At 41.0% G+C, this 26,673-nt stretch overlaps 1 protein-coding gene and 1 long non-coding RNA gene across 3 annotated transcripts in view; one reads left to right on the forward strand and one right to left on the reverse strand.

Annotated features, from left to right (window-relative positions):
• Positions 1-15: 15 nt before the first annotated feature.
• LOC311028664 overlaps positions 16-26,673 on the reverse strand; it is a 33,521-nt gene continuing 6,863 nt past the window's right edge. Inside the window, exons 4-8 of one of the 2 annotated variants that reach the window (XR_014598759.1) lie at positions 17,147-17,216; positions 16,870-17,044; positions 12,886-12,974; positions 6,134-6,271; positions 16-3,495 (exon numbers count right to left, since the gene is read on the reverse strand). This is a non-coding gene — a long non-coding RNA (uncharacterized lncRNA). The remainder of the gene's footprint in view (positions 3,496-6,133; positions 6,272-12,885; positions 12,975-16,869; positions 17,045-17,146; positions 17,217-26,673) is intronic. The other variant, XR_014598758.1, reaches the window with a different exon arrangement.
• en2a (engrailed homeobox 2a) lies at positions 7,913-10,782 on the forward strand (the record flags this gene model as incomplete). Its single annotated transcript, XM_084033710.1, has 2 exons — positions 7,913-8,475; positions 10,463-10,782. Exons 1-2 carry the CDS (start codon positions 7,986-7,988, stop codon positions 10,780-10,782), a joined length of 810 nt encoding a protein of 269 aa, XP_083889836.1. The 5' UTR covers positions 7,913-7,985.

Genomic DNA, 26,673 nt, shown 5'->3' on the forward strand with positions numbered 1-26,673 from the left:
TCCTTTGGTTCTCTATAAATAATAAAATAATTAAATGTGAGGAGATGTTCTGTCAATCTGGATTCAAGTAATTTGCTTGCAGATTTATTTATTTTTTTAAAGATGAGCTCTGTAAGCCTGCATGAATTGTGGAAAAAAGAAACATATTTTGAAATTTAAGCATAAAAAAAACAGGATTATTCAATGTAAAGCCCAGACACCTGCTGTGTGACCATAGAGAGCAGGAACCTGCAGCACATTTAAACAATGCATGGGAGAAATATGTCACCTATATTTGTCAAAGAATGGGAGGCTTCATTTGCATAATCATCATGCTTACAGCCCTGTTTGGGATTCACTAAAGGTCGATGTTTGTCATGTTTTAATTAGTCTTCATTAGTAGGCGGAAGGGACATTTCTGGGGAAGCAACAGGCACGCAGCCTTTTCATCTCCGCTGCTGTGAGACGCACAAAGTTGGCGAAGCTAAATCCATCTGGGAAAGTTATTGTTGCTCAACTGGCCTCTGACTGATCGCCCCCCTAATAAGTGACAAATTCACAACATATCCGCGGCTGGGGGGGGGGGGGGTAAAAACAACTCAGGTGCGCGCGGGGTGAAAGGGACCCGGACGCACATGGCGCTTTCAGGGGAGTCCGGCACTATTTTGGCATGTTAAAGGGCGCGCGGCGCGATGCCACACAGGGAGAAGGGGTCGAAGGGACCGCTTATGACTGACCCCCTTCCCCTATAATTAAAGTTGCAAGCTGGACACGGACGCATAACACGAATTGCTTCTCCCGTTTAGAATGAAGCCTGGAAAACGGACACAAAACGGGAGGAAATCGTTTTTTTTCTTCTATAACTTTTAAAACTTGGCATTTGTTTGTTATTAGATGGGCCACAGGTTGAATCTACATTAAGAGCTGCTTAAATTGAATTGAAATAATGTGGAAAATCTAAGTTAAGTCTAGTTTAACATGTTTTTATATTTATTTTTGGGAGAAATGCACTTTGTGGTTGCACGTGTTGCTTTGCAGGATATTTACATGCACATAAATCAAACTAAAGCATAATATATCATTTTTTTGGGGGAAACCAAGCAGATATTCTTCTGTTTGTTCTGCAGCAAGTGTTTTCCACCTGTCTCTCTCTCCCTCTCCCCACTTGTTCCTCCCTATAGTCGTAAACGCGCGCAGGAGCTCGAGACAGGTGCGCGAGGCATTCGGACGATCCGAAACCCGTGAAGCATCCTGGGGAGTAAAGGAGCACCGGGGACCCAAAAACTTTAGGGGGCCCCGAGTGAGTGAGAATGTAAACCCGGTAACCTTACGGGAATAGACACCACGTGGTGCTCGTTTCTTTGCGGTGAAGACGTGAAAAGTCCTCGCGGCCCAGCTGGAGAGCTATAAGTGAAAGAAAACAGCTGAATAGCCTTCTACCTGATGCATGCTGGGAGAAGTTTAACCATTAATCACGAGGAAAGTCAGAACAGGTGCCTGATGACTTTTTTCACGTTGATTTTGACGTGGAAATAATAGTGAAACACTCGTGTGAGAGAGGAAGTCTATTTTTGTTCCTTTTGTCGTTAAAAGTAACGAGTGTTCCATCATTTAAATACTATTTAATAATAAAATTAACTTTTTTTGAGATGTAAAGCATGGCTTTCCTATAAGAAATAAATTACTGGTGTCATCCTATTTTGTGTGTGGCTGGTTTACTATCGTTAGCTCTGACTTGCTTTCGGCTGTTTGGGGTTTATTTTGCAGTCGAAGCTGGAGGGGATGTTATTTTAACCTGGGCTCCATTTAAAATTCCGTATATTTGGCAATAAAAGATTCCGAAATTGAACAAAAAATGACTCCTGGTGATCTTATATCACCTATACTTGCAGCCTTACGGACACCAACTGTTGGAGCTCATGAAAAGCTGATTTAGGATTTACACACCAATCACACAACTTTATTGTCCACTCGGGGAAGACATTAATATTAAATATTCTAACGTTTTTTATATATATTGGTGCAGCTTACAACTTCCACAGACACAAACACAGCTCAATTAACCACGGTGACTTTTTCCACCCACTTATTTTTGTGTCTCGTATAAAAAAACAGTAAATTCAGACACGAGTGCTGCTTTTTTTCGCTTTTTTGGACATTTTAGAAACATTTACTCCTTTATAAACGAGGGGGGGCTGACCGAAAGTTTTCCTCACATTAGTGAAGCGTTCAAGAGTTTGCTGATGGGAGCTCAGCTGCATTCAATTAGCCTTCATCCAATTTAGCTGAGGCCTTAATTGCGCTCAGGGTGGTGCGCTTGTTTGTGCTTAAGCTCTGTTTGAGACTTCTGTGGAGAAATAGGAGCCGCTCCTCAGGAACAATCCCAATTCAAATGAGACTTATCTACGCCAGACCGATCAGACGGATTAAGAGTTATTAAAACCTATAAAAGGGCTGAAGCCAGAAGATTCAACAGCCCCCGAAGTCCGCGTGCGCGGCGACTCCAGAGGATTTCTCTGTAAACACGTTCAGGAGGAAAAATGATATAGACATCATCCATATACGGCGATGTATGATGAATAAATAGTGGGAGTGAAGGAGGATATCTGGAGGGCAAAAGAAAAATAAATGAAGACTTCGAGAAGAACCATATCGCTGTTCCCCTACTAAATATATATTATATGATATATTATACATAGAAATGGATGTATGGCTTTTAGTGGAGAGGTTGAGGAGTTCACATACAGTATATAGGCAACATTTGTCCAGTATAATGAAGCAATAGTGCTACGATGGCAGATTATACTGCGAAAATAATCATATCTCGCCCAATAATGCGATCAAATAATTGTTTTCAATCCAAATCTTCCTTCCACACTGAGTTCTCGCGATCGGTCCATGTTTCCCCACATTCAACACCCTTCCCGTTCTGGGAATATCCTGCAAAAACAATGGGGCATCGCAAACAGGTGGAACCCCATTTCTCCAAAATCTTTAAAATGTATTTGGATTAATTGTCTCTGCAAGACTGATTGACTTTTTTTTTTTTTTTTTTTGCAGCGTAGACACAATTAGGCCCGCTACTAATCTTCTCTAATTCGGCTGCCATGCTCTTGGCTGACCCGGGATGAAAAACAAGGGGGCAGCGAGCTTCCAAGGCCCACAAAAGCACAACAAAAAAAATCATACGGGATCATCAAATAGGAGAGACTTGCTTTCAGGGTTTGAAAGGCACAGGAAGCTGGAGGATTTGGTCCGACCCCTGCATGGTGACAGAGCCGATATCGAGACCCCCATTCATCTGGAGGGAGGGAGGGATGGTGACCGGGGGGAGGGAGGGGGGGTTGCTGGGGTAAGGGTGGGGGGGGGATTCAGGGTGCATCTGCAGAGGTCCCACCACCACCACCCTCTGATCTGTGAGCTGGCACACATCACGGCGTCCATTCACAAATCCTCCTGCGCGTCACCTTTTGTAGTACTCCATAGTACTGAGCGCTGGTGACGTGGAAGACAATCCTACCAAGGAAAATACAGAGGAGAAAAAAATAGGTTATAGGAACTCAAGGACAGGGCACATGCGCACAATGCATGCGATTTCTTATAGTAGTAGTAGGAGGGGTGTGTGTGTGTGTGTATGTGTGTGAGCGCGAGGAGGAGGAGGAGGAGGAGGGGGAGGAGGGGGGAGGGAGTGAGGGTATAGAGCTATAAGTGAATATGAAATACACCCAGTTTCTGGATTGATAGCCTGCATGGAAAGAAAATCGTACAATTGTACGCTATCAGCATCGATTTTTTTTTTCTTCACATATTTTTTTTTAAACATGGAGTATTAACCCTTCCATGCAAAGCACAAAATATACTCCAGTGCTTTTTTTTTTTTTTTTTTAAACAAACAAGAGAAAAAGGACTCACTTATTTAGTAGAACCTGACAGATATGAAATGCACCCTAATCAATATTTCCTGCTTCCTTGAACAAGAACAGAATATATTCATGAAAGCGTGTCCAATTGTTTGACCATAAAAGGATTTTATATATTTTTTTAAATATATAGGGCTACGTTTATGATGAGCGCGTGTTGACGAATTGCAAATAGAATTCAAATCGTCCATTCATGATATAGTTGGGACAAAAATAACGTATTTATGTGGAATATCTGGGTTCAACATGTGAGAGGACGGCAGACCATGCAGGCGTCGATTGTTGTGCAGACGTGTGTTCCTTTTTTATTCCATTTTTAAGGATTTAACTAAAGAGCTGATGAAATATTGGACAAGATTTAACCAAAATATGGAAAAAGTGCACATTTTCACCTTAAATAAAATCTACAAACGCCTGTAAAACAAGCGAACGAGGCCTGTTTGACACGCAGGTGCAGGCACGTTTAAGCGCCTGTATAACAGACTCATTTGGATAGTTTTTGATCATTATAAGCAAGAAAAATATTATTATTGTGGATGTATATATCAATATAACCGCATCGTAACAGATTAAAAAAAACCTGTGTGCAAGGGTGACCCATATGTTCATAAAAGCTTCCTTTTAAATGGACTTTGCCCCTTTATTAATCAATATTTGGAGGAAAAACAAACAGTCTAAAGCCTCAATATGATCAAGGCGAGCGTGGCAGGCTACCAAAAACAGCCAACTATAATAAAAAAGCCAGGCTTATAACACAGACTTACTAACAGCTGCATGTGAGGAGATTAATAGACTTTACTTTGAAATTTAAGAAAAAATAAAGAAACTTAAAAATAATAATATCGTAATACGCGAATCAACAGGATCCTCGGCACCATTTTAACCCTTAATCAACCGAGACAGTGTCCTAGGATTTGTTTCCATTCTAAACCAGAAAAGTGTTGCATAAAGTCTGGTTTACACGTCAAACAGACAGAAAACCTCAGCAAGCAAAGCAAACATGGCGATGATGACTGATTTTCTGCTAAAAAACGGGCTCAAAATTCACATTTTTTTAAACCACCACAGTCCAAAACAAACCAGTCAAAACTGAACAGACAATAGTGAATCAAAATCCCACAATAATGGGATTACGTCTTTATACCGTACAAACACACAGTCGAGTTTTGAGTATGAAAAAGCTGGTTTTGCTGCTAAAAAAAGGACTTCTGCACACTGGTGGTTCACCTATTTCGAGTATTTTATTTTTGAAAAGGTATTTCCTGTGTGTAAAAAAAAAAAAAAAAAATCACCATGCACGATTAAAACGCTGCTTCGAAATGGAACAAGTGCCAAAAATATCACTTTTTCCAAAGAAAAGCGAGATTCTAGGGCTCGTGTAAAGCCTGGGAGGCATTCAACTGTTTTTTTCTTCATTTTTTTTTTTTGCAATGAACACTGGCTCTTATTATAATGGTGTCATTTCCTCCAGACATCCCTGTTTTGCTGTGAGGTTAGAGGCCAAGCCCAGGCGGTAGCGGCCTGTCTGTGCCTCCATTGTCCGCTGCTTATTTAGCGCCCGACGTTAATCTGCGCTTCCCCTCACAGGCGAGAAACAATCGCAGCATGAGAGTGGCCTGTCTAATTACGTCTTCCACTCCCCAACTTTCCCTTCAGCGGCCGACGTGGGAGCTTGGATTTGGGGGGCCCTTCGTGATGGAGCCACGTGAGATGCAGGAGTGGTCAGGTAGATTTAGATTTCTTTCCATGCACCAGAAAGCAAAACTAAATAATAATGCACACTAAAAGGCATGCAATGGGGCGTTTTGAGAACCCAAAATATTTATTTTCAGGCAATAATATTCTAATAATACTTCTTTAATTGCTCTATAATTTGCACAAAGCCCTTGTTTAACACGTGAAAAGTCAAGGACAGAGTGTTTCCCGCACGACAAAGCCAGGCTTAGGCTCGAGTTTAAATTCAACGTGTCACAAATACAAATTCAAACATGTTTTGAACTGTTATTGCTGCAGCCTCCACGGCATCCAGAGAGCACACGTGGCTCAAATAAATCATATAGTCTATGATATGAGCCCCCACAAATAATCACATACAAGATAGTATGCGTCCTGCTCATTTTTAGAAATGTGGAGTTACTCCCACTCCCCCCAAAAAAGAAAAAAAATCCACAGGAGCAGACAATGCGTGCTTGTACTAACAAAAAGAAAAGCATCTGTCTGACTTTCGAACTGACTTGTTCAAAGGCTCCTCACTCTCAGTCTCGCTGCTCACCCGGGTCCTCCTCGGATGCCCCCTTCTCTTTTTACGCGCAGCCCCGGTTCAAACGCCAGCGGAGAACCGGCTGAGCACATCCCTGCAGCCCGGTGGCGTCCTGGGAGGAGGAGGAGGAGGAGGAGGAGGAGGCAGACACAACTAATAAGCTCTGGTCAGCAAAGTTACTCAAAAAGTTTTTTTTTTTTTTGTCTTTGGCGCGACTCGCTATCCTGAGCGGCGCGCACAAAACAGTTTGTTTGCATCACTGATTTTCTTTTAAAGGGATATGGACCCAGTTCTTTTGGGCGCAGCGTCACGACAGGCGAGCGCGAGAACATACAAAAAAAAAAAAAAAAATACTTCACGCGCAACTCTTCGCTTTTCTAAAAATCAGACTATTTGGATGTCGTGTTTGCAGTTTTGACGCACTTTTGTGGATTATTACGAGGCTTGTCACGTTGGACGCGTCCTGCCAGTAAAAGAGTGGTAACATTTCACCATGTAGGAGAAAATACGTTGTTGCTATGCAGGTTTAAACGAATTAAAATGTCAAGAAAATACCGTCCAGCTTCGGTTTGAGAGCGTGCAGACCTGCAGCTATTGTTTCCCTGCGTTTAACCTTGGCCAGGGCAACCTGACCTTTGTCCAATTAAACCTACAGGTGTTAGAATAACCTTTATGCACTGTTAAAATACATCCTGCAGATTTTGCAGTCTTAAAAAAAAGGGTGCACTTTCAGATATTTCAACACATGTTGCCTCAGAGACTTTCACGTCACGGATCCCCAAACGCATCCACATTAGGCCATTGTACCCTCTGTAATAGGATTTTGCCTCATTTGCCTTCAAATGAGCAGATTTTTTTAAAGTTGTTATTGTTTTTCAAATTAAATTGCACTGAACCGTGTGTATCTTTAAGTGTGAAACTTACTCACACCTGAGATGTGATAAAGTGCACACGAATAAAGTAAAAAAAAAAAAAGCACTATCCCTCGTTTTTATTGGGAATCCCTCCCTGCCCTGCAAGCAAGGAACCCCGGGGGTCCCCACAGCCCAGCTTTGACAGCCGATGCTTCAATCTCCCATCGCATTGACAAACACAAACAATGTGATGTGCGTCGTGTTTTTCCCCCTTTTTTGCAAACCAGAATGAAGTTACAGGTTCATAAACACACAGATGAATTATTGGGGAGTATCCGGGGCGCATGCACTGGATTTAAATTAGGCTTCTCCCTCCGTCAGTCCAGGACTCTTTCCCTTTACCGAGGCGAGGATGGGCGTTTGTGGACTGCTCTGGAGTCACGTCACGTGGCTCGGTTTCTGCCACCCCATTGGCCCAAGGCACGTGTCTGGGAGGACGGTGGGAAAACGTCACTCGGGGGGCTCGTATTGAAAATAAGAACAAAACTCCAGAGTGAGAGTATTAGAGCATCAGTTTAGGAGCCTCTTTATTTACCCTTAGTTTAGTTTAGGTGTAGGCATTGCCGAGCGCACTGAAATCGGATAACGCTAAATTGGATGGTGCGCAAATGGCACATGTTTTAGCTCTGCGATACCAGTTGTAGCCCGAGATTGAGGGGATATATGTAAAAAGTATGCTTTTCTCTGAGGACACTACCGCAAGGCTTTGCATGGTGTCCGAAGCACTTACTAGCATTTGAGTTTTATTTTTTTATATATATATATAGCCTTTGTATATATATATATATATTCAACGCGTGCAGGTTTTTTTTTCTGCAATTTAATTTCCCTGACGTTCTTTGCGAATTGTGTTGCAGCGGAGAGAGCGACAAAGGGGTTAAAGAGAGAGTAAAGCGGGGAAAGTGAATCAGTATGGAAGAAAATGATCACGGCAACAGAGACGCGGTGGAGCGGCAGGAGTCGGCGGATGAATCCAACAGAGCCATCCTTCCCCTTTTGCAGGCGCCGGGGAACCCGCAGATCCCTCACCGGGTCACCAATTTCTTCATCGACAACATCCTGCGGCCGGATTTCGGACGGAAAAAGGACGGAGGCGCGGACCGCGAAGAGGGTAGCCTGGCGGGGTCGCGGGAGAGCCTCAACAGCCCCGACGCGCCTCAGACCGAGCCGGTGGGGAACACGGTGCCGGCGGAGGGGACCTCCACTCCACACGCGGTCACCGTGACCAAGAAGCCCACCATAGCCGCCGAGGAGCCCCTGAAACCCCGCGGGGAGAGAGGAGACCAGTGCCTAAGCTCAGACTCGGACAGTTCCCAAGCCAGCTCAAACCAACCCCTGTCCAAGTCCATGCTGTGGCCAGCCTGGGTCTACTGCACCAGATACTCGGACAGGCCTTCTTCAGGTTGGTGGCACCGTGCATGCGTTTTACTCCTCCGTATTCTCGGTAACCTGAAATACCCCGTAACACTGACCCCGGATGCCTTGACCGACTTCTCCCCGAGTAGAGTAGCGAAGCGCGCTGAGCGGCGCTGAGCTGAGGATTTACGAAAACACAAAAGCACATTTTGCATTTTTAGAAATAACATTTAATGCAAAAAGCAAATCCATTGTAGCTGCACGCTAACAACACGTCATAGGACAATGTGGGAGGAAAAAAATACAACAGGAAAACTAAATAAAAACTGGGCTTCTCGTTGAGAGGAGGGCCCTTTTTTAAAAATGCAAACCACAAAGAAAAATATTTCTCTTAAATATGAAAATTAACTTCAATCTTTCTATTTTAACCGCTCAACAAAATACATAAACATAAAAAATAGCCACTTTTTGAGCTATTACGCACGTGTTTATTTTACTCTTCACTAAAATGTTGCCATTCGAGCAGCCCTCTTTTATTTCCCCGGGTTATGAATATGATAATAATCTGCACGTACTAATCATTAACGCGCAGACAAGACTTCACATCATCCAGATCATCTGCGCGTCTGCTAAAAAAAAAAAATCTATATATTTGAGCTTTCGTCGCCGTTGAGCTCCTTCCGAAGCGTAATATAGTGTTTGGGAATGAATTAAATATGCGTCTGTTTTCACAATGGACGCTCCCGTAGCTCTCGTAGCACACTGGCCGGTCGGGGGGGGGGGGGGGTTTGTTGGGATTATTTTTAATCTGTGTTTACAAGAAAACTCGGAATACAACGTGTTCGCCTGCAGCGAAGTTCACATCCAAGTGTGTTATTTTCACGGTGTCTGTGATTAAAACAAAAGTGGAGTACAACTTGTTCTCATGCATTATGTAACGCTGTATAGAGTGGCGTAGGCGACTACTACGAGTTGTAGAGCTGCACAGTTTTTATACGGGGCTGCTCGAGCAACACATGCACGCGCGCGCACACACACACACACGCGGGCTGATTCACCAGTATAAAGGTTCGGCCTGTTTAATGTCGCCCTATTAATGTTTTGCACGCTGTTTTTTTGGAGGAGGGACCCGAGCACTAAATGCAAAGCTCCAGCAAACAGGCCTCTGTATCCGGATGGAAAATGAACGTGTTTCTTAGCTGCTCGGATTCTGCTCACGTTTCTACCCATTGGGGAGCTTTGCAAGTGGTCCACAAAACAAAACCACAAAAAAAAAAATGCAAAGTGGCTGCATTTGACTGCATCCTATTTAAAAGAGAAAAAAAAGATTGGCTGAAATGTGTCAGTGGTGTTTTTTCCCAGTGTTTTCCTATTGGTTATTAATTCCTTATTACTACAGACAGTGTCAGTGTTTGAAGTGTGTGTGTGTGTGTGTGTGTGTGTGTGTGTGTGTGTGTGTGTGTGTGTGTGTGTGTGTGTGTGTGTGTGTGTGTGTGTGTGTGTGTGTGTGTAGGCTACACGTATATGTGTGTAAGCGAGGAAGAGGGAGAGAAACAGGGAGGGAGGGGAGGTTTTCTCTTCTTGGGTGTTTTCTACAGTGGAAGTGTCCAACATTTTTTTTTTTTTTTTTAACAATCAATTCTCATTTTTTTTTTAAAGGTTGGCCAAAAAATACTTTAGGGAATCAATTTCAACTTTTTTTGTTTTATGGGAGAAAAAAAACTTTGACAGACGGTCAACAGATGTGTTTACTTATTGTGGAGATTAAAATAAGTTTGTAAAAATCTACATTTTCTTATAAATTAGACGTTACGCACCTGTTTTAGATTAATATGAAGCTCCATCACCAATGTAAAGTAGTAAATATATATATATATTAAGGTTTTTTTCCATTTCTAAAGCTATTAATCCAATTAACTGTTTATCATCTACGTTTATTGTTATGTTTTGCATATTCCTGACCTTGTTGTGGTACTAACCAACCAATATCTGTCTCTGACCCCCTTTCCTCCCCACATATCCCCCCACCACAGGGCCAAGATCTCGCAAACCAAAGAAGAAAACTCCCAGCAAAGAGGACAAGCGACCACGGACGGCCTTCACAGCAGAGCAGCTGCAAAGACTAAAAACGGAGTTTCAGACGAACCGGTATCTGACCGAGCAGAGGCGGCAGAACCTGGCGCAGGAGCTGGGCCTCAACGAGTCCCAGATCAAGATCTGGTTTCAGAACAAGCGGGCCAAAATCAAGAAGGCCACCGGCGCAAAAAACTCTCTGGCCTTGCACCTGATGGCACAGGGACTGTACAATCACGCCACCGTCACGTCGAAAGACGAAAAATCAGACAGCGACTGATGTTTCCCCCCCCCCAAGAGAAGTCACAGCAGCCTCCTGACAAAAACACAAAACAACCTATAGTAATCCTATAATAGATTTTTATAGAGATATCACTGCGAAATACCTACAGGAATATTTAAAGATAACACAGCAGATTAAAAAAACACACCATAAAGTTCTATTAATATCACTATAATGCTGACCCACAGGAAATAATACAAAAAAACAAGCTCATTGGACTATAAAGAGTCCCTACATGAATATTTAATGATACCATAGGTCTCTATATGTTGCTATAGGAATATTATAGCGATGTTTCGTTATATGGGAGGGTTTGTCAAGCCTACAATGCAATAATTTCATCGAATAAAAGGGCCAGTGTAGAGTATACCAGCATAAATTGTTTGAGGAAGAAGAAGAAGAAAAATAAGAGATATTTCTGCAATATCACGTCTATAAAAGATGTTGTATAAAGGTATGTTTTCATTGTTTGTCGCCCCCCCACTCCTCCCCTCGCTCCCCCCACCAGGAGGTACAAAACGCTTACAACCCATCACTTTTTCTATAGGCCTACTGCTATATCTCCATGATTGTCATCATTTCACGTCGAACTAACTGGCACTTGACGTTTCCCCGACGCGTCAGTGAAGTGAAACAAAAAACTGAAAGTCCAAAGAATATTTTTCTGCTGCATCCAGGCTACTGTGAATTTAAATAAATGCTAACGCGAGTTTTTATTTCCACGCTTGTTTTTTTTTGGGAGTTTTACTTGGTTGTGTTTTTTAAAAATGTCATAACGGACATGAGGAAGGTGGTGTTGTTGTGTTTTTTTTTGTTTTTTAGTGTCATTTGCAGACCTAATTGGGAAAGACAATGAATTTTGATACGTTTTTTAAAAAGGAAAACAAAAAAAAATTGTTCTACGTGACAGAGAAGTAGCGCATTTTGTTTTCTAACACGCCACTTAACTAAAATGCTAAGTTACGCCTTTGCTTACATGTGGTCGTCTTATAGCCTTTTGAACCAACATTACGTGCGCGTTCCCTTCGTTACACCGACGCATCAGTGCAGCTATGACCCTTTTTTTAACTAGCAATAGAAATCTTTTTTGTTTTTGTAGCTAATTGAAGGCTATGATGCTGCCTACAAACGTCACAGAACAACTCTGTAGCATAAAGACAATGATGACAGCCACTCTGCGCACTCTTTCGAGTATAGACTATAAAAAGCAGGTTATTGGATGTTCTTGTTAAAAATCTCTCTCTATATACAGTTTTATTACATATCCATTTATCATAAAAAGAAGGCAAATCCGTCAGTAACTTGTATTGCAATCTCTTATCGTTGTTGAAAGGACTTCATATGTGTATTTATATAGATTATATTGAGAAAAAAAATCTATCCAATGACCAGTGTTGCTTTAGAGTAGATATCTGAGGTGTTTACACTGCTTGTTTATCTTGCAATAACTTTTTTTTTGTTTCCTTATTTTGTTTTTTGTTTTGTTTTGTGAATGAAAATAGTTTATGGGGCCTTTGCATGAAAGCTGCAATTTGTTGTACTTGGGCAAATAACTGTGTTTATAAACTTTGGTCTTTATCGACAGGAGTATGATCGAGCTAAGTTTTAGACTGTATCCATACCAAATTGTGGACTTTTTGCCTTTCAAAGTGTTTTTGTTGTGTATCTGCAAAAAGTGTGTGTGAATTAAAATCCACCAAACAGAAACACACTTTGCCTTAAAGTTCAAGTGTGAACTTTGTATGAAACAGAACTGTGCCGAAATCAGAGAAGCAGTATTACTTCAAATGCAGACTATTCAAGTTTAATGCCTTTATGAAAAACTGCTGGTACGACATTATGAATTTACTCATCAGCGTATATCTATCTATATATGAACATGTTTAAATAAAATTACAACACAGAGTTGTAGAATACAATGCTATTTTTTATTTTATGTTGGAAGTATTCTTTGGTATAAATGTACATACTTTGTATCATGTATTAATTGTGTAATTAACTGCCTCCTGAAAACTGCAAAAGAAGAGTAAATAAACCTTGAAGATTATACACAAACAAGTCCATAGCATCTTTCTGCGAAGCAAAGAGTCCATATCTTACCATTAAAAACGCAGGCAAAGCACATGAGGCCTGGCTGAAGCAGTGAGTGTGACCTTCAATCAACGCTGAGCTTCTGCAGGCATTTTAATCTACAAACAATAAATGCATTACTAGCTAAAAATCGCCAAAGAGGAGGGAAATCGACACAAAAATAGCTTTAAATAAATGTTGCCGGATGTCAAATATTAACAAACGTAATCACAAACATTATTAATTTGCAGAGCATGACAGTCCCTTTCCAATGCAGACGCCCACTCATCCTGCAGGATCAAATTCATTGGGTTTCCAGATTAAAACATTTGCGAAAAGCATCCAAATATTATGCAAGGGGGGTGGGGGGGGGAGGCCTCGAACAATTCCTAGGCATGTTTCCTCAACAATGCCTTATCTGCATTTCCATACTTGCACCGCTAGTCTTTGAACGGCATGTCTAACGGCCAGTGACTAGCATTAGAGCGGGTAGGGGCTGCTCCCAGCACTGTCTTCACAACGGTCAGTCTTCCTCGTCGCCTCTGAAAAGAGCTTCTCTCACAGGGCAGAAACGGGAGTCGAGAGCAGAGCGAGGGGGAAAGAGGGGAGGGGGCGAGAGAGAGAGAGAGAGAGAGAGAGAGAGAGAGAGAGAGAGAGAGAGAGAGCAATGAAGGTCAAAGCCTGTCATGGCTGCAGGTGGCTGGTCCCCCCCCCTCCCCATCTCCCGCCCCTCAGTAACCCATTCTCCACACACGGCTTTCTCACTCGCCAACTCATACTCTCCCTCTCCCTCACGCACCCACGTCTTTACTATCACTTGTTTTTTTTTATTTATTTAATTCTCGCCTGGCACACACGCACACCCCGCATGCACTTTCATTCATTGCACATGCACACATCCCCCTGTTGTTTCGGTCCTTCATTCAGCGCATCAATAGGAACCTTCATCAAAATATTCACCGGGCAGAGAAACCTCGCCGAAGTTCAGATAGGGACACCGATGCACGAACAATGGCCGAAGCTGTAAGGCTGCACGGGTTACATTCTCATGGAATTAAAAAAAAAAAAAAAAAGCTTTTTATCTGAGGGGGGAAATAAATCATCACGTCGCCAGAAGTGAGATTCAGGTGACCAGAAGTGGTCCTTGTTTGGGCTTCTAACCGAAGTCTTGCCTTGCTGTGAAAACATAATAGGACAGTATGAATCATCAGTAATCCGGGTAGATAACAGTGAGAAATAAACTTCTGGAATAGGATGCAGAATTTGTAAAAAAACAAAACAAAAAAAAAACACCTGGAATAAAACTTTTTTTTTTCCTAGTATGGCTGTCAATTTCCCAAAACTTCTCATGCTGTAAAAAAAAAAAATGGAAGTGAGCACAGGACACATCAGGAAAATATCAATGTCTACCTCTCAACACAAAAGGGCCCCATCCTGCTATGACCTCTCCTACCATCCTCCCCCTCCCCTACTGTGTCATTTACCCAGTTTCTAAATGCTTCCTACGGCCAGAGTGGAATCTGCTCAGAGGTGCCTAGGCTTTGTGGCGGAAACATAATTAAAGTGGTGAAAGATGTAAAAGGTGAAGAATGGGGATGACATCAGGCCAATTTCACACTTGGCACTCGAATGGCTAGGTCCAAGCCAGGACTCTTGCCTCGCAACACAGATCAAAGCCCACTGTCACCGCACCAGTGCAGGAAAAAAAAGAGGCAAAAGGACACCTAACTATGCTAATCCCCAGGACGAATATATTTTAATCTTGTTAGAATACAAGTTAATGCCGTGGCTCAGTGACTGAACTTTCTGGCAAGAATGAGAGGTGGACAGAATTACTTTTACCTTTTCTACATGAGGTGCCTCTGTCTGGCACCGGATAAACAGCCAGGGTGTGAACAAACTTTTCTTTTTTAGGCAAACTCAGCACATTATCAAGCCACATACTGTACAGGCAGCAGATAGCTGCGGCAAGTCAATGAAAACGTGAGCAACAGTTTTCATTAAGAACAACGGTGGTGGAGGAGGAGGAGGAGGAGGAGAAAAAAAAGCTCTACTCCAACGGCTGTGTCAGCGACCCCGTCTGAATCCCCACTAGGGCACCTAACATGCAAAAGGAAATGAGTATTTTGTGGACTGGTTTGGGCCCTCTCGCATTGAGCCCTCCTTTCTCAGGAGCACCTTGGTAACCCTTGATCTCTCATGTATGGAAGTCGGGGCACTGGGGCCTGCAGAAGTTGACTGGGCAGACAATAGCAAACGGATGCTTTCTGGAAAAGTCACACCCAGGCAACTCTCATTTCACACACCGTGTTTGAGCGAGCCCTTGTGAAGAAACGCGGGACTTTTCAATAAAGATTCTTTTTGTTCCACTTGACGGAATTCAAGGAAAACAAATCTCCATGTGCCTCTTTTCCCATGTAGCTACCATGTCTTGTATCTTGAGTTGATGTTTCCTGCTCAGGGGAATGAATTAAATGTTGAAATATCACATTTCATTTCACAAAGTTGTTTATGAATGTGGTTTAATCAGCTGGGTCTTCTGCTCTACGCCGCCTGAATCATGGATTATTCTATTTTCTTATGGGTGGGGCCAAAAGATGGAAACCGTATGAAAGCACACTATTGGAAATATTTCTTCTTCTAAATAGATAACATTAAAGAATTAACATTTGTTGATAAAAGAAATCTACATTTCAGATGATGACACAGTTACACTTTGACTTTTTAGCTGTATTTAATGTTACACCGACTACGACATTGTTGTTTTCTTTATAGCAAAAGAAGCAGATATTCCTCACTGAACAAAACACTCATTTTTAGCCATGAAAAGTCAACAAATTGCTCTCATTTTAACTTTGTTTATGCTTAGCATCATCTCATTAGGATACTTCCCTTTTTTTACATTTATCATTGGTCTATAAAATGACGAAAACAAAAAAAATGTTCTTCATTTTTCCAGTGCATGACGTAATAATCTTAAAATTGCTTGTTTTTTTCTAACCACGAGTCAAAAATCCAAAATGTATGATGACATAAAGCCAAGAAAAGCAGAAAATGCACATTTTAGAAGCTTCATAAATGAGTTTAATTTACCAATTTCTGTTCACTGACTAGTGCTGAAACACTTAGTGGATTAATCTATTGAATATAATGATAAAACCAGTAATAAGACTAGTTTGGGTAAAAATACATCACTTCTGTTATGAATATGGCAAATGAAAAACAAAACGAAGACAAATAAAACTGATAAAATTTCACACAATCTGTAAAGTTAGATCACCTTCAAGTATTGTAACACCTTTACAGGGTTGTGGTTGAACACTAATGACTCATTTGGCTGTTTGGCCGTATATAAAGTAGGTAAATATCTAATGAATGGGATTTTTTTTCCTCTTCAAATTCCCAAGTAAACTTAGTGAAAACTTTACAGATACCTACTTTTCTGCTCCCTGAAACTCTGAAAAAGCGTTCCAACTTGAAATACAAGCTACATTTGAGTTAAAATCGGTATGCGACAAAAAGAAACCTTCATAATAAACAAACTTTTAAAACAAGATCTGACTCCACAGAATGGCACGGAAATAACACCTCTCTCTGACATCTTTTTTTTAAAGTCTGAAAGTGGCATTGGGTGTTAAGTACTGTATCTGTAATGCACTGATGTAAACAGTGTTGCATATCTACCAAAATCAGTACCAAGTCTCATGTTTGAGACTAGTTCTAAATACATTCAGCACTCTGGAGGGAACAAATGCACGCGGGGATATCAAAAAGGTGCAGATGTAATGTCATACGCTGCATTATAATTTCATTTTTCACAAGATGAGGGAGCTTCTGCAATGAAAACCACGTCTCTTGAACAGAAATAGTCGAGTTTGTTGCGTTTCTCACCTACTTCCCCTATACACTAAATGAAGATGTACAATGTACAGTCATGCCATCTCTGGCCTTTGTTACAGAGTTTGTGTTGCTTGCTGACACAGCTAGACAGGGTCAAGGATACATCTGACTCACCTCAGGCCCCCTGCTCTCCCCGGGGATTGGCCTGTCACTCACTTTGTGGTTACGCATCATAACTGACAGAGGCACAAAGTGAGAGCTCGACGCTGCATCAACAGCAGCAACATCATCACCAAAACCCTATCCTTAGCATGACATCTTCCTCCTAGTCCACCGCCAGCTCTCTACACTGTGGAGGGGGGAAAAAAACACATTCACACCAAGAACCAATAATAAAATGCCATTCACTGTGAGTAGGGAGATCTAAAAATAGAGGATTTTGGACATTTACCTTAAAGATTCTCCACACGCAGTTTGGATGAGGGATGCCTCGAAATAAAGTTGTTATGTGGCAGCCAGATCTGCAAAAGAAAATGATTGGGTGCAATACTTAATTTCAGACAGTTTATCGAGACTAGATACACACATCTCCGAGCTGTGATCCATCCCTAAATGGGTCTCTGGCTCATTGAAACAGCGTTGGGTTGGTGTAGCGTACAGCCTTTAATTGGTATTAAGTAGATGACATAATAAGCACATGCATAGAGCTGTTTGACTAACAGCAAAGGGTTCCAATGATCACTGATCACAGCACTTTGTTCTTTCTACATTAAAAATGAATACAGTCACTGAAATACTGTACTGCACCTCTTCGGAATACAAATGAAGCTATGGCCAGTGTGTGACAACCCAAAACTAAGACATATTACCACTAAGGCACATATACAGTATATGTGTAATGTTTTTTACATCTTAGATGCTACAGAGCAGAAAATCCTGCGGTAATCAGGGAGTGCCCTTTTTCCCCGTGCCAGACTGCAACCGATAATTTGGAGAATAAAATGGCAACACGCCAAAGATCTGGGTGAGGAATAAAAAATAAATACAAATCTTAACACTTTCCATTGTATTGTAGTAGAAATGGTCACGCTGTGTTTTTCTATTTGGCTGCATTTCAACGATGAAAATTGTGAAGCCACGGCTTCGCTCATTACGCCCGGATGGATTTCATTTTTTTTGACATTCAGTCGTTTTAAAAGAGGAGAAGAAGAGAATATACGCGCCGCCATTTAGTTCTACGCCCTGAGACAAATTGTGGCTGGAAATACTATCGTGACCTAGTGAATTTGGATAAAGTGGTGACAAAAGAGGCTAACCCTTCAGCGGTTTCAGCCCCATCTACCTGTCTAGACTTCTTTAGATTCTACATTGTTCTCGGAACGGCCGAATACACCGAAAAAAATAATCATCTCAGTTTGAGTTGGCGTACGAGGGCGAGCTACGGCTCAGTCGACCGTGCCTTAGCTCACAGTGGTGGGCGTCCCTCTCTTTCTCCCTTTCACTCATTTTGCTGCATGCTGCCATTTTAACTGCTCCTGAGTGGCAGGCGAGAGGGCGGGGTTGGTGGCGGCGGCCATGATGGTGGAATCGCTACACCCACTCCTGAGGAACAGCCTCAACATCAAAGCCAGATCACGCGGGTGGGTTTTGTTGTGGTTCAGGCCCAAAACCAGGGGACTGGAGGTATAGGATGAATTACGAGGTGATAATTAAGAATACCAACATCTCAATGCATGCATAGCGAAAACATTTGCATGAGAGAATACGCATAGTTAATTAGGTCATTCTGACTATTTTAATTTTTTTTCCGCATCGTAGTTATTTGTAAAAACTTCTATAATAATTCTAGACTCATCTGATTTGTGACATTCGTATACTTAAAATAGCAGGGATGTACAGTATGAAGTACAATCGTATACATCAATACTGTACAATACTGCTAAGATTATGACTCAGGTTTGCATTGTTTTACACTGTACTTTTCTTGAGCTTAAATGTATAATATACTCAAATCTTCTTCATTCAATCATGCATGTATAATCTCTGTATAAGTAAGAATTAAGGCCAGAGAGCATCTTGAAAGGCTGCACATAACTTTCATCTACAGAATATTAGATTACATAAAGATAAAATAGCATAAAATAGAACATAATATTACTGTATATCCACCCAAGAAAGAAGGCTATCTTGGCTCATCAAGACAATATATAAAAAGCTCAGTAAGACGAGTTTTACTCAGCAACGTAAAAAAAATACACACGATTATTTTTCTTCATTTTACCTATAAACTACCTATTGAATATCATATGTAACAAGAATAAATGGTTAAATTCAAGGATTACTTACTGTGCATGAGACATAAAATGTCCAAAAATGTATAAAATGAGAAAAACAAAACAAATGAACCAAAAACAGTATGACATCCAGGGTGTTAGAATATGTCACAAATAAAAAAAAACCTGAATCAGTCGTTCCAAATTGTCATCGTGGGTTCAGACGAACTAAAGCAAATAAACAAAATTGTCATTTCAGAGTTGCACGAGTGTCCTGATGTCCTGTGAACTGACTGAATATGTCACACAATTACTACAATTGTAAAAAAAAAAAAAAAAAAAAAAGGAAGTTTTCCAACAAATTGATGCTTGTGGTCGCTCAAAGCAGACTGTGTATTATGTGGGTCACATCCGTGCCCCCGCCTCATTTCCCCACCCTCAACGCCGAAAATGAAAAAGAAAGAAAAAATGGATGACCACAGTGGCTCCTAACCAACTACATTTGGGGTCAAAGTTCATTATGTCCCCTTGGCAACACCAGGGCAACAAGCAACGGTGTCTAGACAGGTCATGGTATCCCCCCCCCCCCCCCCCAATGCCCAAACCAACCCACCACCCCCTGGCTCTTTCCGGAAGGAGGTGTCAGCAGCAGCCAAGTGCAGGGTAAACAGGGCGGAGGAGGGGTGGTGGCCTTTGGCCCCCGTGAGGTCGGATCAGCACCTCCACCCTCCAATGATCAAAGATGAGGATCCTCCATGCCAGGGCCTTTGGTCAAAAGGGGGCAGGGTCGGGAGATGAACTCTGCGTTTCTGTAATCTAGACGTGTCCAGACCCGATTGTCTTCTTTCACAGCCCAAAATGGACCCTTCCGGTGCCGCTGATTACATTAGGGAGGACAGCCTCTTTTCACTGGGGCGCCCGGACAAAAGAGGCGCTTCCGTGCCCCTCGCCATCTGGTCCCAAAATAACAGAAAAGGTCCCAGGAAGAAGAAGAAGAAAAAGAAAAAAAAAGCCCAGCCAGCGCACAGCCCTACATGAAAGGAACGCTGTTTGAATAGATGGGATGGCTGGACAGATAAGCAAACATACAGTAAAGCCTCACAGAGATTGGAAGCCAATCTAAATCAGCAAATAAAGCAGTGTACATGGGCTTTGATGAGCAGGTCTGTGAATCATTGACGGATTTAGGCAGAAATGGAATCTGCTGTGCACCAAATGGAGAACTGTGCTGCACATACATCATTATTGTTATCGCAAACTATCATCATCAGTTTAAACTCATCTACGTTGTACCGCCGTGGACCTCATGGGAGAATTTTTGATAGAAATGAAAAGAAAACTGCAAATTTTACGTGATCATTTAGATTTTTTTAATATAATACAGTTAATTGAAAGAGGTAAATTATTTAATGCATAGCACGTAACCGAAGTTGGGCAAAATGATTCCTAACTTGTGATTTAGAAAATCAGCATTGTTGCTACACAGGTGTGTCACATGAGGTTGATTGCCAATTAGCAGTATTTGCAACCTCAAATTGTTTGCACACTGCATATCTGTCACATCCCCATTGGTTAGTTTCACCTTGTGCCCAGTCCTCGTTGTCAAAGCTGTGTGTCAGAGTTTTGCACATGGAGTTATGACTTTTTACCATTCCTTTCACATATCAAGCATTTTTTGTTTTTTTCCCTCCTCCAACCGATTATTTGGCCCAATTTCAGCTCACGTTGCCTTGAAATCCCTCAGAAATCCAAATGCTGATTACCAGATATCTATCGTGGCATTTCACATGGTATTAACATTTGGTACATTGTTTGCAAATGTGAGGAAGTTGAGACTATTTTCATGAAGTGGTTTCGTCCATCTCCTGCAGGGTAACTTCATTAGAATGATAACCCATCAAACGAAGAGTCTACTATTAAAGTGATCCGTCACATTCACATCTTTGCTCTCAAAGTTGTGGTATTGTGACACAAATTTAACAATTTGATAAAAATGGGTATCGAGCAAACTGTTAAATCAAAGCCTTAAAAGGTGCTCATCTCCAGTCCAGAAGTCTTTATTTCTTTCCTTTGAAGATTATGTCCAATTTAAAATCCAGCAGGACTTAAGGTTATAATAATGTGGTCTGTTCACTTCAGCGGCCTCTTTGAGAGGTTTAAATGTTAAACATGCAGGTACTTCAGGTAAGCTACACGGCGTTGTACCGTCGCAGAAAATGTTCCAACTTGGAGCTTTTGGAGCTCAGTCACGCTAATGCTGATTATATGCTCTGCTATGCATGGCTCGTCTTTCTCTCACGGTCCACAAGGAAATTTGGTAAATAAACTACCTCATTAGTGGCAAAGGTGATGCTGCCCTTGATCTTGAATGGTTTTGTCAGGAGAAAGGTGAATGTGCAGCACTGAGAGGGGAAGTTAGAATGAGTAGCATGCCCATATGGGATCCAGCTTTGTTATGAAAACTGATTTCGTAACGAGCCAATGAGAAGAGAAGAGTGCAAAACTACCTCTAAAAACGTTGATTTTTGTAAATGCTATGATTCCAACAGCTGCAAAAGATTCCACTTTATTTTGAGAATCCATAAGTTTGTCTAAATGTGCCACTCTGTCCACCAGTTGTGATACGGAAACCTGGATTCTGTACAAATTCACGATCATCGCAGTAAAAACTAACCAGATACAGTACAACATTCAGTTTTAAACAAATGTACGTATTCAAGGTTCCCGATAGACCCGTCATCCTAACTTTGATTGGAGATGTGGAGGATTTACGAAAAGCCAAATTAATAGTATTGCCAGAACAAATTGATGTTTTAATGAATCATGAGTTACATAAATATTACCGGTCGAACTAAGACACAGAATATCCAAGGTAAAACTCCCAAAGACATTTTTTTCTCTTATTAGCGTCAAACTCCAGAGAAATTATGTAAAGCTGATCATAAGTGCTCAAATTTCATGTAAATTTAATAACTTCTTAAATTTTGCCTCAGTGTTAAATATACAGTGACCCAGGTCTGACATGGCACATTTTCTATTCAGAGCAATTAGGCGAATTGTTTACTTTCTAACTTTTCATTAAAGCTCCTAATTATCTACCGTTTCTTCATTCTTCATTAGAAAATCAAATCCAGGCCCGAAACTTCCAGTCCTCGGTATTTAATCCGTTTATAAATCATTTAAAATAAAAGTGAAATTCACAGAGAAAAGCAAATAACTAAACGGTTACACGCTAAAAGGATGCACATCTAAGAAGCCCGAAAATGGTCAAATGGCACAGATAAATAAGCGGATTCCTAAAAATGAACTGACTGACAGTCTACTGGTATGGTTTCTGACAGCTATATCCTGAGAAGAGTGGAAATTACTGTAGACTTCAATGTCTCAAAAGACCTACTTCACACATGACAACAAGCTCTTCTCATCCCTGCTGATATGCAGCAACATCCTGCAAGTGTTTTACATCTGATTTTTTTTTTCCCCATCTGTGTCATTTCTAGGAGAAGAGTTCATAAAAACAATATGGAGAGAATAAACTGTTGTGGGCGCTGCAGTCGGGATAAAACTCAACGAGGTGTTTACAAAAAAACAAATAAAAGTTCCACATTTCAGAGAGGAGACACAAAACTGCACTGTAAAAAGGTCAACACATGACGTTGACCTTTGCCCTGTTTCGACATGCACTTAAACAAGGGTTTGACGTATGGCGTGGACGGCCAGTCGTCAACCATATTGCTGGTTCTGATGCTGCACACTTGCATCTTTGGGTCCTTCAGCCCTGAAAGCCAAACCTCTAACACACACACAATGTGGCTGATGTTGCTTTTTCTGTATTCTTTGTTTTCTCAAGAAGTACTTTTTGGCCTTGCAATTATTGATGGGAAAAAATAAAAAACACTCCAAAAAAAAATAAAAAATGTTTGTAAACCAGAAGAGAATACAAAATACCAGGGTGGCTAAAGCCAGACTGTGAGGGTAGGAATGCTGCAAGACAATTTACACGATGCAAAAGTAAAACATCACTGTAAATGCCTGGCAGTTAGATGCACACTGTAGGAATGAGTTATGCACACTGAATTAATTTTATATATATATAAAAAAAATCACTTGATGAGTTGAACTTGTTATATCAGTGCAACACCGGCATAAATGTTAAAACTTGCTCAGGCGATCTCACAAACAGAAAACTGCTTTATATTCATGAACTACTTTGCCACTTTTTCAAGCAGGTAATGTGGAGAGAGAGAGAGAGAGAGAGAGAGAGAGAGACAGAGAGAGGGACAGCCACAGCCAGGAGTGAAGCACACTCCTCACAGAGTACTTCATATGCAAGCGCCATGTTGTCTATTCCCCGAACATTTGACTGAAATATTTTAAACACAATTAAAGAAAACCAGAGCTCTTCCAGCAGCAGGTTGAACCAGAACATCTGACAAATACCATCCAGTCAACAATATGTACTCGAAACGTACAAACAAATACAGTATTTCCAGAACTTTCTCTCCAGTGCTCCGACTTCCTCAACTTTCCTACAGTCTCGGTTAAAAAAAACAAGCTCCATCAACGTATCATCCTTCCAACAACCTATCAATCCTGTTCATCATCTAATCTTTTGTTTACAGACCTTCAAACATAAATAACAAAAAGGATTATCAAGTCCAACCCGCATGTGTCTGCTGGGGGTTGCACACAACTGGCAGACACCAGCTCAGTTTCACAACTGTGGGATAAAGTGAAGTGAGTGTGACATATAGAGGGCAGGTGGTGCCAGTCAAGTGAGGTACACAAGCGTAGTCCCAATCTGTAGTTTCTCCGCTCCATAATTAGTTATTTTTCCATAGCAATCCCCAAATTATGTCATCAGGCCGTACCGAGCACTCATTATTCACGGCAACAAACAAGCTGGAAATAACACTCAATCCTATGGAGACCTGGGAAGTGCGTTCCAGGGAGGGACTGGAGTCGCTGTGTGAAACCAACAAGAACCAACACGACACCTGGCATTTTCCAGCGAAAAAGTGGGCTGTTGCACACTGCTGAGCACAATAGAAAGACATGCTCCTTAATTGTGCAGGTTGGAGAGTGCTGAGAATTAACACACATATGGTTAGCCATATAAAGCCTAAAAAAAACAACTTTGACTGACATGAATTATGAGGGAACTGACATCATCGATGTTTGGACGTATCAAAGAGAATAAACAAAATAAAAATATGAAAATGTACTGTGGTTTAGCATCAACTCAAGGGTATATCAAATGTCCTTTCACAGCCACTTTCGAGTCAGTGTTTTCCTACAGTATTTACTCGTTTTTAGGCTATGCCCTCCAGCATTCAATAGTAAAAAATATTTCAAAGCATCTGAGAAATCAAATCAGGAAAGACGTTAGAAATAAACTTAAATATCAGATGCAAAGATGGAGTAAAATGTAGAAATTGTGAGCCTTTCTTGGAATGTATCCGTAAAGGTTAATTAATGTGCAACGTTGAGAAAAAGTGAGAAAATTGATTACAATTTTACTTTATGCTGCTTTATAATATGTAATAAACATGATTTTACTCTTTGAGGTAACAATTATGTTAGGTGGAAGTATGAGGGAAACAATTTGTTTATCAGTGATCGGCAGGGTGTCAATGTTCCTTTCGGTCTGAATGATTGAAAAATATGTCTCTCAATATATTAATAATTTTAAGACTGAACGTGGCTCAACGTTATCATGTCATTGTTAAGTTAAAAGATTCAACTTTTAACTTAACACGAGGGAAGTAAAAGTTTCCCTCGTGCACAAAACGCTTTTATACTATAAAACGGGTAGATCAATCAAATTGATCAGAGGGTCAAGCTCCAGTATAGCTCAATAATCCCATATAATATGAAGCGACCTTCATGCAAAACAAACAGTCGTATCATAACGAATCGATTTCTATGTAACTAAGTTCATTTTATGAAGTATTTCTAAACATCATGATGCGTTTATCTTATTTATCTCCTGCATTATTGTATATATATATATATATATATATATATATATATATATATATATATATATATATAAAAACACAGAGCCAAGTGGCAATTGCTGGGTTTTTTTAAATAAAAAAAATATATATTTAAAAATGTAAGCTGTTGCAACGTGAAGTAGGTCTAAAATAGTTTAGTAAAGTGAGATACTAATTGCTAGAGTGAAACATAACTAATAACGGTTCAGCTAGAAGAAGCACGGTTTGATTCGGGTCTACTACCAGTAATGAATTCATATAAGTTATTGCTAATTTCATTATCAGGGTTTGCGGTACGACAAACAGAATGCAAACAGTAGAAGTCACTGAAATTAAGCTCTTGGGAGCTGGTTAAAAAAAAAAAACCTGCACTATGGAGTTCATGCAGCTGCACTTTTATAAAAGTGATCCAGCTCCTGACTTAAAGTCAGCGCAAACATTTTAAAGAGGGTAATTAGTTAACAGTTAAGGGCGGTAATCACCTAGTGATGAAGATGAAAGGAGTGAAAGGAAAACAAACTGGAAATGGGCTGGTACCATTCACATCACAGTCGGATTCTAGAGGTCACGCGCTAAGTCCCGCTAAGAGCCCCAAAGGGCAAATGCTGAACACTGGCCACTTTTGTGTGAGTGTTTAGAAACACAGCCAGATTTTAAAGCACACAAACATGAAAAATATCAATTTCACATTTGGTTTAACGCTTTCACACTTTGTGTCACTGACACCCAGAGAGAAGGGCTCTGGAAGACAAAACACAGCTCCTGGATAAGGATCATGTTAATGCCTATCAATTAGGATCAAAAAGGGATTAAGCGGCATGGTTGCAGCGGTAGGATGGAGGCCCATGCAAAGTCACTGAATACTAGGGGTCACACCCCCGACTTCATTAGGCCTGACCTTTCCACGCCATTGTGTGGCAGGAAAGAGACCCTGCAGTCTGTGTTTCCCCTTTACCCATCTTAGAAGGCTTATGGAGAGTCAAATATGAGACATGCAGAAAAGCTGTTAGAGATCAGTGAAATATGAAATATTCACTTTCAAAGTCCGGGGAGACTTATTAGGTTACTGCAACTTGGAGCAGGTGGGTATTTACTCATCAACCCCCCCTCCACCCCCAAACCCTCTCTGCAAAGGAAATTATTTTTTCCCCACCTTAGAGAGAAGTGAGATTTACTAATTAGTCGTGGTGCAGCCTCCCCTTTGCTATGATGTACCGCGGGGTTGATGAACTTCCAACTCCAGCCATCTTAATTCACAAGAGGTCAAATGGCAAAAGTGGAAGGTGTGTCCAGGTGTGTTCAAATAAGCTCCAATTAGGGAAAAATGCAAGAAGACCCTCAAGTCACACATATCCAACTTGGAAGGAAACTTTCAGTAAAGCTCCTCAACTCGGGGGGGGGGGGGGGGGGCTGGGGTTACTTTTTTACATATTGCATAAAGAGAGAAAAATGAAAACGACAGAAACATCTTTTACGCACAAACCCCTTGTATGAATTTGATATGGAAACAAAAAAATATTGGTCCCATAAATAGTGTTTCCATTAGACTGAGTGCACAACTGCATTAAGTGCATGTTACGTCGTTAAAAGTTAAAACGAGATGCAACTGAGAGCTTAGATAAACCATATAGTTTCTCTTTAGTGGGTATATAAAGTTGACTCGACTTCAAGCATCTTTATGGTTAAAAAAAGCTAAATGTACCATT

Source organism: Eutrigla gurnardus, assembly GCF_963514095.1.
Source record: "Eutrigla gurnardus genome assembly, chromosome: 18".
NCBI lineage: Eukaryota > Metazoa > Chordata > Actinopteri > Perciformes > Triglidae > Eutrigla > Eutrigla gurnardus.